Source organism: Clarias gariepinus, chromosome 15, assembly GCF_024256425.1.
Source record: "Clarias gariepinus isolate MV-2021 ecotype Netherlands chromosome 15, CGAR_prim_01v2, whole genome shotgun sequence".
Taxonomy (NCBI): domain Eukaryota; kingdom Metazoa; phylum Chordata; class Actinopteri; order Siluriformes; family Clariidae; genus Clarias; species Clarias gariepinus.
In genome coordinates, this window is record NC_071114.1 from 17,902,945 (window position 1) to 17,917,422 (window position 14,478).

The 14,478-nt window shown below is 37.0% G+C and overlaps 1 protein-coding gene across 4 annotated transcripts in view; it reads right to left on the reverse strand.

The window, feature by feature from the left end:
* cdc14ab (cell division cycle 14Ab) overlaps positions 1 to 14,478 on the reverse strand; it is a 48,463-nt gene that overhangs the window by 15,054 nt on the left and 18,931 nt on the right. For all 4 annotated transcript variants that reach the window (XM_053512786.1, XM_053512787.1, XM_053512785.1 and 1 more), the window contains exons 6-12: positions 12,372 to 12,438; positions 9,550 to 9,612; positions 9,301 to 9,388; positions 8,513 to 8,743; positions 4,450 to 4,588; positions 1,031 to 1,184; positions 151 to 254 (exon numbers count right to left, since the gene is read on the reverse strand). In XM_053512786.1, the coding sequence (XP_053368761.1) occupies positions 151 to 254; positions 1,031 to 1,184; positions 4,450 to 4,588; positions 8,513 to 8,743; positions 9,301 to 9,388; positions 9,550 to 9,612; positions 12,372 to 12,438 (846 nt within the window). The remainder of the gene's footprint in view (positions 1 to 150; positions 255 to 1,030; positions 1,185 to 4,449; positions 4,589 to 8,512; positions 8,744 to 9,300; positions 9,389 to 9,549; positions 9,613 to 12,371; positions 12,439 to 14,478) is intronic.

Consider the following 14,478-nt stretch of genomic DNA (forward strand, 5'->3'; position numbering starts at 1 on the left):
TGATCCCTCTAGTCAGTATAGAGCTCAATGTGCACAGCTTTCAGCTTCTCCTCTAGTGAGTCTAGCTTACTTTCAAATCATCAGCGCTGTTATCGATCCACAGACGTTAAAGGAGCCTTAAAATCTCTTTGAATCACAGGCTGGTCTTACCTCAGAGTTGTGGAGGCGGATGACCTGGGATGCCTCCTGCCCTTTAAGGCACGTAGTTTGTCTCCTTGAGTCATACCGAGAACGTTTTCACTGTATTCACTGTTCTGTAAAATGAGTCAGACACACACTGCATAGTCACATTCATGTGAAGCACCTTGATAGAAAATGCTGCTTTCACTCTACCAAGCTCTGAAATGACCCCAATTATTGGCTGAACATCAGATGCTCACAGCGATTTTTGGACAAATGTTTGGTAGTGTGAAAGGCCTCTACCACCTTTAAACGATTCATAACATTATTCTCTGACTAAGAAATACAACAAATAAATGTAATGAGGGTAAAAGAAACTAAAAAGTTGATTACTCCAAATTCACTTATACAGTCTATGTTCCCAACCCCTACATTTGTTCTTCATTCCCCACTTAAGCTTTAGACAGTCCCTACTATCACTTGGTTACTCTCTCTCTCTCTCTCACACACACACACACACACACACGATATTTCATCAACGATGTATAAGACATTAAAAAGACAAATAAAGCTTAAAAGGAAGTAGCAGATATTGTTGGTGTTCCTGGGTAAGTGTACAGTACTGTAAGTATCTAGTACAGTTAGTCTGCTGTGCTAATCTGACAATAAAATTAGTACAAAGTCGAGTATGTAACATGGGCCAATTTTCCATACAAGAACCAATTTTCACACTGACTTGTTATTTAAATAGTTGGTTTTACGAGCTATATAATATGATGTGGTTTGTGGAAATCTGATCATCACCCTCAGGCTTCTACTAAGAGAAAACCAAATGGATCTCATCAATCTGCTGCAATCTGAACAATGACTGCAGAGGAATGATAGGAAAGTCTCTAACACTTCATCTCACCTCTTCCATGCTGCTAGATCTAAAGAAACCGCTGCTGATAGTCAGGTCATCCATGCTAGAGATGAGGCGAGGAACGTTGCTTTCCTCATAACCCCGCGATTTCTGCTGCTTAGAGCGAAGCACGTCTCCCTGAGCCCACAGATTCGTCTGCTTCCTACACAACAGAACAAAGAGACACAGATGAAACAAAAGGACGCAAAGAAAGATGGAAGAACAACAGAGAAGACAGACAGGGAGAATGTCATTTATTTTTCATGAAAGTGGTAAGTGAGGAATCAAATCACTCAGTGTTGTGTTGTTACAAGTAAAATAATCAGTGATGCAATTAGGAAAATAACTATCCCCACTATAATCCTTTTCCCAGAATGGCATATGTTTATTCTGTTTATAGCACTGCAACAATTACAGATTTCATTGTTTCATTACAAGTTGTGGAACATTAGTTGTGTTACAGCAACTTTAAAACAATCGCTTCTTTTTTCTTATTTTATGTTACTAAGAAATGGAAAATGCAGCTTAATTGATTCAGCTCTACATTCACATCCCTCTGAATGAGCTTCTATGGAAGCGATAACTGTTATGAAAACAAGAACATTAAAACCTTGCAGCGTCATCAGCCGAAAAGCATGCTAAACTGATACCTCTCATTTCTCAAGCACTACAGGATGAGCTACAATCTCCCAGCTTAGTTTCAGTTATCACTTCAGCGAAGAGCGTCCGCTTTTGCTCAGTACGGACAGAAGCTGTCCCTGACTTGAGTATTCATCTATGTGACTTTGTATATTCAAGACATACACAAACACACACATTCAGGTTTTGATTGTCTCCAGACCCCAGCATGTAGAACAAAAGTGCTGATTAAGCACTCATTCTCAGAGATTTCACTTCATCTCACACACAGCATGTATGCTGGATCTGCAGTGTTTCTTCCTCTCCTTCACAAAGGAATTTATTTTTTAAGACACTTGCTAAAGAGCCTTTCCTGGCAGAAGCAGAACCAATGCCAAGGAGCAGAGCTCTGTTTTTATCAAAAAGACAGAAGTTCATGAAGACAGATAATGCATTATCCACACTTCTGCAGTCCACATTGTACACATTCCACTTCTGCCTGGAACTTTGTGCAATAACACTACACATTCATCATACTCTGAACTGGGCTAGTCCAAAGCCACTGTGCAATAATGAGCTTCATTATTAATCTTCTAATAAATGTGTGTGTGGATGTTTTTCTAGACATGATTTACAATCTTTCATTCTGTAACTCATGTGCACTAAGCGTTAAAAGACTGTCAATTAAACATGTTGTTTACTTTCTCTTCAGGTAATGCAGCTCAGCCATTAGTGAACATGGTCACTTAAACCTTTTAAACCCTGATAGCATAACCTGTACATAAATTCTTAAACCCATGGACAACTATAGATTTAAAGCCAAAGTTCACATTAGTGTGTACAAACGTTTTTCTGAGGTAACTGGATGAAATGGTGGAATAGGTGGAATATAATATTTAATTGTGTTAAGACTTCAATGAAACAATTTTACAAATCTGTTATTTTGCATCCAGCTTTATATGTCACATACATCACAATTCAAAACATCACATCCCTGTTCCGCAACAGGGTGCACTAGCCTTTTACACAGATCTCACTTTGCTTCTGTCACTGCAGTGCCTCCAGTGCCAACTTTAAAGGCACAACAACAATGACTCCTAATTCTGCCTCCATGCCTTTCACACACAGAACAAGACACAATAAAGCTGCAACATTCCCACCTTGAACAGGCTGCATTAAAGGGGAGTTTCATTACAGTTAGCTGGCTGGCTTGTTGTCAACTAAAGACTCCTCATACCTTTTGTAGACTTTATTTTCAACCTTTTGAAAATTGTTTACAAAAGGTATGAGTAAGGTCTACAAAAGGTATGAGGAGTGATGAGTCTTTAGGTGTAACTTTATTTTCAACCTCTTTTGTGTAAATTTACACCAACAGAGTCCCAGCTTCTGAGGTTTGTCGAACACAGCAATACTTATATAAAATAAAGAAGTCTCTTTTACCACAGCAGCCACTTACAGGCTCTCCCTCTTTCTTTTTGTGTCTCTGATTGGAAAAAAGGAAATTGTGTGGTGTTATCAGCTACAAAGATACAGAAGAACGGTTTATAAGATGTTAACAGGTAAGATAATGCATTGGGGAAAGCACTGGAATGCAATCAAGGCTGATTTGTACTTGCTGATGCAAGTGTTTTGCAGTAATTTAGAGTACGGCTTGTGCATGTCTTCAAAGATCCCCTGTATCTGTTCACAGGGGAACAATACCAATGTAAACAGTGGGGGGCAGTATAGCACCATTACACTGTATTTGCAAAAGCCTGTTATCGTTGATGTCTTACATGTTTTAAGTTGCATGCATATGTACAGTTTTGGACATTTATTAATTACTAACACCAACTGGATTTTGTATTACATTTAGTTCATTAGACACCTTTAAACCTCCTGACAGTTCTGTTTGAAAAGAGTGTTTTTTTTTTCATTTTTCTAGTAAAATTAGATTACAACTTCAGGTCAGTTCAGGTCAAAACATATCCGCATTCCAGTTATATTAAAACTTCTGTTGGCCACACTGTCTTTTCAGCAATTTCTGTTCAAGGCTACTGTTTCTCTATTCACTGCTGTTTAGGTGTGATGTTACATCAGTTCATGTGTAACTACAGTTGCAATTTAAAATTGACTTGCACAAAAGAAAAGCAGGATGCAGTAATGATCTTTTTTTAAGTGTTTGGATATCTGCAAACAGAATTTGGATACAGATACTTTAAGGAAAGCGGAAGTTCCTTAAAGGGATTAATTACTGCTGACTCGACATGTATTTGTCCCTACGAATCTGAGGGTAAACAGCAGAGCACGGAAGGGAAACATCCTTTGGTGATCCTTTGAGGTGTTAAGTATCCTCTCTATAGTCCTGATCTCACTCATATCACTTTCACCTGTTTGGTGCCCTGAAAGCAGCCCTACAAGGATGAAGATTCACTTCTGATGAAGAAGTGAAGACAGCGGTGCATTCGTGGCTCGCAGCTCAGCCTAAAACATTTTTTAATGAGGGAATACGAAAGCTTGTTGAAAGACAACCAGAGTGTATTGAAAAGCAAGGAGATTATGTCAATTATACGTTTCTTTTTTCTAAAACTTAACTAAAATGAATTCTACAGACAGAATGCAGATAATTGTTGACTCTACCTTACACAATTTGAAACGCAACTTATAGCAACATGACATAAGTTTGTTCGTGTTTAACATCACAGGATAATCTTAGAAGAGCCTTAAAGAAAACCAGAAGTACCCTGGAAACCAAACAGTGACAAAGGTTTTGGCTCTTAGTGGAAGAGACGTAGCACGTAGTGGAAGAGAAATATTCCAATCCTACTTACTCCTCTAGGAAGTGTTGCTGGGGTCCGATTATGGAGCCGGGTCTACAGATGCGGATCCAGGCGATGGTTTCAGCTGCAGTAAACTGGTAATGCTTCATCAGGTAGCAGCCAATCAGCGTGCCTGTCCGGCCCAACCCGGCTGGGAAACGAACAAAATGTCAAAAGATTAGCGAGGTTTTTATGAACTACAAAGTAGACGAGTTTAAAAGAAAGTTTCTAGATTTTTAAGTAATGTGTCATGTGTCCTGTGATATATATTCCAGCAGATTTTCAAGTGCAGTAGATTACACAGCATAAGTAAACCTGTATCACATACAGGACAGCACTGGCAATTATACAGAAGGCTCCACAGACTAAAAATAAGTGTGAGAACATTGTAACTGCTAAAAATTAGTCACTAAGCAACAAGAACAAAAGAAGCTGTTTGATACTAAATAATTCATGTAAAAATGTCATTTAATAGAAATGATCTTCATTCATTTGAGCATAAAAAAAGCGGAAATAAACAAAATTATAATTAGTTATAATCCCACTATCCGTTGCGGTGCCAGTGAGTCTGGGTCTCACAATGTTCCTTCCTCATATCATCTCTGGGGTTTTTTTCCCTAACTACGGCCTCCTGGCTAAATCACCACGCTGGCTCGATCATTACAGATTTAAGCCTACACCCAGGGAAACGTCTATTGTTAAAATATAAATATACAGACTACATGATTTGACGCAAAAGCAATAACTCAAGTTAGACACTGTCTTAAAATGTGCTCTAAATTAATTTAATGATAACATCTTAACACACTCAAACATATGCTACTTTTTTTTTTTTTAATCACTATAGCCAACATCTACATACAAAGAACAACTACAGGAGTGTTTTGACTATAAGAGTACAGGTATGACAGGCCACACTGACTGATAATTGCTAGCTCTGATTAGCTCCCTCTCTGAAATTCCTATTATATTGCACAGTTTATGTAAAACTAATGAACACGGTGTCGTGGAGGACTGGTCTGTATATAGTGGATGCTTAATCTTGTCAGAATAAAGCTAAAGTGTGGAATTCCCCCATTGAGATTTAGTCACCACTTCAGACGGGTCAAATTATTGGTCTGTATCAAAAAGTACTAATGGTTAAAAACTAACCATCTGGATAACAAACTTTACTGGTCAGTTAACACAATGGCACTCTACAAGAAAGGACAGAGTAGGTTGTACGTTCTGAGAAGACTCAGGTCTTTCAACATCTGTAATACCATTCTTCGGATGTTTTATGAATTTGTTGTGGCGAGTGTCGTTTTCTATGCTGTGGTCTGTTGGGGCTGCAACATGAAAGCGGCAGACAGAAACCGACTGGACTAGGTCATTAAAAGGGCCGGATCTTTCCTAGGCGTGGATCTGAACTCTGTTGATGTCGTTGCAAGGAGGAGGATTCTGTCCAAAATACACACAATCTTGAACAATCCTTCTCACCCGCTATACAGAGTTCTCACCGACCAGAAAATCAATTTCAGCCAGAGACTGATCATGACCAGGTGTTCTACAGAGCGCCACAGAGGATCTTTTCTCCCAATGGTCATAAAGACTGTTAGTAGTTGCTGTTCAATAATACTTTATGACACTACTGTTCCCATAACACCACATAAGCTCCAAGTACAATATCTGATTACCAGTACATTTGTGCAATATTCATTTTTACACTAAACTTTCGTTTACACTACATTTCAAGTGCAACATCAGTTTATTAATTATTTTTAATGCAATATGTAATGTACTGTGTGCTATATTTAATTCTATTTTTACTTCTGTTTACTTCCTTGTCTAATGTAATTTTTTCCTTTCTTTCCAGTAAATTAATCAAAGCAACTGTATAACCAAGACAAAGCAATTTCCCTCTGGGATTAATAAAGTTCTTTAAATCTTGACTCTTAAATCTAATGGCTAACACATTGTTAAAATCCTTTAAATACTGTGCTGAAAATGCTTAGTAAAGATGTGTGGTTAAAAAAAAAACAGACAGTAAAAATTACTCTATTTTTAATAGTAAAAGTATAAACATTTTAACAAAAACTCAGAGGATTGGGACTAAACACCTGTGTGGCCATAAGACAAACCACTTGTTTAAAAAATTAGCTAGGGGTCATGAAGATTGGACTTCGGAGTAAAGGAAAAAGACCTTATCATGTGGTCTGATGAGGCCAGACTCACCCTGTTCCAGTGTAATGGGTGCATCAAGGTAAGAGAGGATGGTCAGATCTGATGCACATCATGAACTGATGCACATCATGCCTCATGCATAGTGTCCACTTTACAAGCCTCTTGAGGCAGTATTATGATCTGGGGTTGCTTCAGTGGGTCAGATCTAGGCTCAGCAACGTTTATCAGCAAAAAAAAGTCAGCTGACGACCTGAATATACTGAATGATCAGGTTATCACATCTATGGATTTTTTTCTTGCCTGATGGAACAGGCATACTCCAGGATTTAAGTGGTGAAAGTGTGGTTCTGGGAGCATGAGGAATCATTTTCACACATGAATTTACCAAAAGGAGGTCAATGAAATCTTGTAGTGAACTTTTTTTGAGCATGCAGTGTATTATACATAAAAAAACTCTCATTTTATTTACATAAGTTAGTAAAACACAAAATGTCTACTGTCAGTAATTATTATTTAATAATATAGGTGAGGCTAAAAACACAATGATTAAATAAATGACTTGGCCTTTCAAAATCAGCACTACTAAACACTTGTGTTGTGCAAGAAATAAAGAACCAAAAAATTTTTTAGCATGTGGCATGTACAAACCCTCCATTATCCTCTCGCCATCATGCTGGAAAAAAATTCTAGAGGAAAAAAGGGTGAGCATCTAATACATTTTTCAGATTAAAGAAGAAGTCAGTAATTGCAATCCAATACGTCTTCTGTCAAATGCAGCAAATATCTCATCATGGTCCACTAGCTGTCTATTGTGTGTGGGCTGAAAAAAAACTGTGTTCTTACAGCTCTGGCTCTTTAAATAGAAAATAAGGTGGCTTAGATCACACAACAGTATTCCAGCCAACCAACAACAGAGGCTGTTCGTACTATTGGTTAGCTAGTTGAGTTTTTAGTATCCCTGCCTAGGCAATGTCATCCATAAACTAGGGGTGGACCTTCTGAAGAACCACTAATGGGAGAGCCATATTTGTTTGGCTGTTAAACAAGCTTTCTTCATTATTGCGCATTTCCCCACATATGTCAAGAATAAGTGTACTGTAAGGCCACTATCAGTATTTTTATTTGTCTAGTTTTCCTAATATCTGTGTCTGTAGATACCCCAAACTTATTTTTTATTTAAAAGAGAAACAAATGAATATGTCTCATTAAACTTTTCAAAGCAATTTTCAAAACAATTTTGTTTGACTCCTGACCTTGAGCAGTACAGAACCTCAACCTCGGCTACATTAAGCAAGTTCATAATCAGTGTCCGCAGACCAGTCTGGACCGATTCAAATAACCTAATTTGACTATCTATCCCGAATCAAAAAACTAATGAAGATAGTTGACTTTAATAGTCATGTAATAATGTTTTTTTAGATTTAAAAACATTTTTGCATTCCAGAAACATTAGAAGGTGTTGGATTTTTTTTAACAGAATCTGAGATCAAACAGAAAAATATCCAACAAAATCCTTAAAGAGGTTTTTATTAAAATAATTTTCATGGAAGAGTTTTCATTTAATAACTACGAAGAACAATGAGAAACATGCAATAATGTACAGCTCTACAAATAAGAACATTGTGCATTTCCTACATCTGTTTTGTAAAATAAATAAATAAATAAAATCCTTATTTGTGTGTTCTAAACGCATTTATATTCAGTTACGGCACAGAAGTAAAGATACAACTGTCTAGACATAAACAATTTGACAGATTTTTAGATCTTTAACCAGCATGGAGCACAATCACCTGATCAACTGCTCATGGACCTGATCCAACAGTGCCCCCATGTGGATATGATATGCCATTTAGCAACAACAAAAAATAAAACACGACAAACTAAAGTGTGAGGCTTCATAAAATACTCTCACCTTTGCAGTGGACAGCAACAGCACCATCCGTGGTCTCGCAGATATGCAGGAAGCGGCGCATGATGACGTCACTGGGCGTGCTGCCATCCACGAAGAACAGGTCATAGTGGTCAAAGCCGGCATCTGTGAAGCGCTTGGCATCGTAGATCTTCTTGTTGAGGCGAATGATGGTGGTGACGTTGTGCTTGCGAAAGTAGGGAAAGTAGGCCTCTGGGGCATGAAGAGGATAACCTGCATAAAAACAAAAAATTTACAAAAACTTCTTTTTTAAAAAAAGAGAAAGAACATGTATTTTATAGTGTAAAAAAAAAAAAGGACTGCCAATGACTAGATCGGAATTAGCCAGCTTCGTTTCATTCCTGACAATTTCTACACATTTTATCCTTTTTTTTTCTTTAGTATTTCACCTTTAAAGCATATAATTTGTAACTAATTTGAATTAATAGTTAGGAGGAATAACGGAGGAAGTCTGGTCCCTTCAAGCAGAAACAAAAGTGTTAATTGTGCCAAATGTTAAAGGCAACAAACAGCCATGGCACAATTTTTCAAAGAATAATAAAAAAAAAAAAATAGATCTATAGACAGATTGAGAATTATTTTATAATTACTGTGAAAGTCCTACACAACTAATCAGATTTGAATAGGTGCATTTGGCAACAGAGTAATAAGAAAATAAATCAGATTTGCTTGGCTACATGTCCACCATTTCTTTCAGATACCATTGTTCAGAGAACACAGAGTCAGACAGAGCGGTGTTTATGGAGCTGTAAAATACGTCAGCAGCTTACCATTTTCTACTTTACTCTTTGGGTGCGGCCCGCTAAAGGCCAGAAATCTGCCGCGAACAATCCAGTTGAAGTCTCCGTTCTCTACGCGCTAACGACAAAAGCAACAGACATAAGGAAAATTCAGATTGTTATGAAAGGTATAATTCTAAACTTTACATGTTGCACAAGTAGAAAAAATGGCCGAACAGACTGGCTGAAAGGCAATAAGTAGCTTATAATTAAAGCTAGAACAAAGCACTTTCCAATTACCTCATAATGCTCATACTCGGTCACATCAAACGTCTCAAAGTTCAAGAAGCCATGCTGCAGCGCCTTTATAACACAAACACAGAAATAGCACTTCACACATCTTTCATTTCATATTAACAAACAAAATAATATGCAAATAAGCACAAGCTTGAGAGACAATTTGCATATCTGGGTCATGTAACCTTCCAGGAAACAGAACAATATTCAGTAAATAAGCGAAAATATCTGGGAAATAAACCACTCCAGATTTGGAACGGTGGTATGTTTAAGCATTTATTTTAACCTTCCCTGAGTAGATTTTTTGTTTCACTCGTATTACACAGCTGTGTCATTTTTTTAATTAAGTTACAGTTAAAGTTTATACCCCTTCTGACCAATCAGAAATGAGAAATCATTTAAATTCCATGACGTATGTGATGGTCTTAAACAGTGCAGCTACAGAAGGTCTCTCTTTGCCCTGCTGGAAGGATGAGGCACAGGTTAAGTAGGTCTCTTAAGCTAATGGCATTGATTAGCGTGTTAAACAGCAGACGAGGATAAATACACACATGCGTGCACACAAACTATTAGCTAATGATGGTGATTTTACTGATCAATACAAGCACAGGAAGATTGTAATCTTGCTCAGCAAAACATGCTTAGATCATGTTTTTTATCCAACATCACTTTCTATCTTTCTAGCCATCCAACCATCTATTGATCAATTTTTATACTCATCTATATCTCCCTCTCTGTTCATCTACCCATCATCCTATGAATCATCCCATCTACCTGGCCATCTATCAGTCAGTTATGTATGTTTATCTGACCATCCTCCTACACATTGGATCGATGTCTGTCTTTCTAACATCCATCTATGATCTATCCATTTGTTTATCTGTCCATCCATTCATCCATCTATAGCTGAGGTCCTGGATTTCAGCAGGTATTATTTTATTATTGAAAATGAAAAAAGTTAACCACAATATTGCCTACAAATGACAGAAATGGAAAATTTCGTGTGTATATATATATATATAAAAACAGAAGACATGCATTTGATTAGACTTTTTTAAATTCTGGTGAGAATCTTGGATAAGTTTTACTTTCTGTGACACAGCTGTGAATTAGTGTCATTGCTTAATCTTGCAAAAAACAGCACGTAGCACTGGGAGCTTTAGATGAGGCTCTAGCGTGCCTTTACATGTAGCTAGTTAAAAACATGAAGCTGATTAAATGGCTGCTAATTGAAGCTCGACACAAACATGTCTCTGTCATAAGCATCTGAGTCACGTTAGTAGCGAGCCCATCATCAGGGAGGTACTCCGATGTCATTAAGTGTGGCATTTTTTAATAAAGTCAACTTGGAGGAGGAGAATAGTGGAGACAGGAAAAGAGAAAAGGAACGAGGGGCTGTTTGTCTTTAAGGGCATGGAGCTGTTTTTTCCAGTGGGAGTGATGCTGTGCTGTGAGACTATGAGATACAGAAAATCTGTGCAAGAATGTCTTGCAGGTCTTTGTGCCAGATGCTGACCGAGTGCGTTGAGCATATGGAGCTTTGTGGGTGGAGGCATGTGAGCGGAGCAGTAAACTTAAGATAAACACGCAACTAATTATCTAATTCTTTAATTAATAAGACAAAAACACAAGATTGGAGATTTCAACATCTCTTTCTCTATTTTTCTAACGCCTTCTTTATCTTGGGCCATCTCTCTAGTTTGCTCTCGCTCCACCTCTTCCTCTCTAGATCCCTTTTTTGCGACATGACTCAATATCCACCACTCCTTTACAGAGCTCGCTCAGTCTCTATACAACTTGCTCAGTCTCTCTCTCTTATTGGTACAGTTCCATCTTTTTAACGCATTCTCTCTATAGATCTTTTTTCTTCTAACGTTTCGTCTCTACAAATCACACTCCATCTGACTCACTCTCTGCTGCTCAGTCTTTGCAAATCACACTTTACCTTTCTCTCAAGCTATCCATATCTACCACATCTCACTCCATCGCTATTGCTCCATGTTTACAGATCTTATTTAATCTCTTCATATCTTTCTCTTTATTGATTTTGTTTCATTGCTTGCTCTCTCAATGTACAGATCTCTCTCTTTCACATCTCTTTTTATTTCTCCATTTCTATAACTCTTGCTTCATCTCTTTCACCCTTATAACTAAAGATCCCAGTACATTTCTCCATTCTCATTCATTCTATCAATTAATCTCTATCAATAAATCACACCAGGCCTTTCTCTACATCTATCTCACTTGCTCTCCAGATCTCAATTTCCATCTCTTTTTTTTACTGTTTTTTTTTTGCTCTGTTCCTCTCTTTATTACTCTAGAATGCACTCTATTCACCCTCTCTCACTCCACCTCTATAGCTTTCTCTCGCCCATCACCCCATTGTCAGTGACACTGAGAAGTGAAATTGTCCTTCAGCCTGATGTTTCCACTCAGCATGTAATTTAAGATGAACAGCATTGTAGCCACTTTAAATAGCACTTGACTCAAAAACATGAAATTTTTTTCATACCAGAAAACAAGTCATTGCTGCGTGTTTGAATGCTTCAGGTGTGATTACTTAAAAATGCACCATGCCCACATTTTTTCTTTTTTTAATCATTTAGACTAGACCTGTGAAATATATGTAATAATTACCTACCTCCATAATAATTACCTACCTACAAGTAAAATCCCGCCATTTCCCTTTTGTCTAGAAACAAGCCGTGAGAATGTCTACTGTGCAAGTGTATTTGCGTTTGTGTGTGCATATTAACTTTATGATCACTTCAACACTAGACAACACTTTTATACCGTTAATGGTTCAGACTGTTCACACCTCTTACCTTCCTGATTCCATGCAAACAGTCGAGAACGGTCAGGTTGTATGTACAATTTCCAAACGATGCATCCCTTAAGAAAAACAGAAATAACATGATAAAGCGAGTAAAAAAGCCAGTGCCAGGTTAATAAACCATAAAAATTTATTATAGGTTATTAAAACAGTAATCATATTATGATTTTTTTTTGTTTTTTTGATTGTACATTTATTTTTAACGATGAGTAAATAGTTATTTTGTAGAAGTAGTATTATTTTTTAATACTTACATAATTACAAACAGGGTTATCCCAACTATCAACAGTTGTGACTTGCTATATATATGTTATACATTTTATTTATTAAAATAGATAAAAACAGATTAAAAAATATGAGGTGCCTTTCTTCACTAAACACTGCAAAGCTGCAATTGTTGACAAAATCACTGTAGTACAAAAGAAATAAAACACTTCAGGGTGCACGAAGATTCATTTTCTATAACAGCAGATATAATATCTGTGAGTGGTTCCAGGTTTAACATAAACCACAAGTTTAAAAAGCTTAAAAAATAAAATGTCTAATGTAATAAAATGAGAAATGTCTAATCCTTGATACATTAAGGAAAATGGTTATGTAGTAATTATCTAAGTAATCACCGGCATCAGTGCATCATTTTTGTACACCTGTTTTTTTTTTTTTTTGGTTTGTTTGTTTGAAAGCTTTGTTTTCTGTCTAACTTTAAGAGACAGAAACAAAAGAGGCTGGTGAAGGAATGACTGTTATAATACCCGTGTCTACCTTTGAAGGCAACTTTACATGGATAAAATATGCAACATGGCATTCATTAATAAATAAAGAATTGTAATCTTTGGCAAACTGCTGTGGTTAAATGATAATGACACAGCGGGAAAAAATAAACTTTGTGGTTGTACAAAAATAGCAACAAATGATTCAGTGTTTAAGTGTTACATAATAAATGTCTGATTTAGCATTTTTTATTTTTTTATAAGATTATGATGTTAAATAGGCAGGTTAAATTCAGAAGCACTACTGCATCCAACACCACATGCACGCTTGTTTAATCTACATAGCGACAGAGTTCTCTGGTCTCTTCTGAGACTTTTACTCCTCAGAGCAGAACAGAAAAGCCTGGCCTCATGTGCACCAAGTGAAATAAAAATAGATCAGGATTCAGATGGGTTTAAAACACCTGACCCAGATGGGCAACGGAACATTTCTTTTAATGAAAGCCAAGCAGCACTCTGTTAAAGATGATGTGACTTACTGGTCCTTGTGTGAAGTTTTTCAAGTGTTAATATTCAGCACAAGACTAATTTTACACCCCCCCCAAAAAACTAGTGAAATATATTTCAAGACAAATAAAGGTGGATTATAGAAAAGGAACTGTCTAAATAAGTCATAAAATTGCTATAAGGCAGTTTGCATGGGTGAATGTTCTGTGTGTATGGTTGTGTATGATTGTGTCTATGTGATACTTCCTTTGTAATGGGTAACATAGCAGCTTGGCTCAGGGTTCTGCTGTGATCCCTGCACTCGCCCCCACAGCTCCTGCTAATTTTTATGCTTCGAATGCCAAAAGGCATTTGTGTACAGGCTTCAAGAAATCTCATTATGAAAGCAGCACATGAAAACCTTTCATTTTAATTTTAAATTAAAGACATTTAAGGCTGATTTATGATGATTTCATTCCTTGAGTGCAATCTTGATGCTGGCAGAAGCATTTCTGCATGTTTATCGTGTAAATTTCATTCAGGCTCCATGGTGATAGTCTGAGCATCAAGCCTCATAGACCTCAAAACTCCAGCTCAATAGGACAAAATAATTATTATGACGCTTGAACATATGCCTTAACTAAGGAGCCAGAGGATCTGTGATATAGCCAGGAGTTTGCCTTTTACTATCAGAGGTTTAAGCATTTACATTTAGCAGACACTCTTATCCAGAGTGACTTACAAAAGTGCTTAAGTTTCCCATCATTAGATAGATCTTTACCCTGGTTTACTAGGTCACTTACTAAGTACCATCAATCAAATACTGTTGGGAAGGGTTTTTTTTTATTTGGTGGGGGAAAGGGAAGAGCAAGATTAATCCAAGTACTGAAGAAACAGACATGT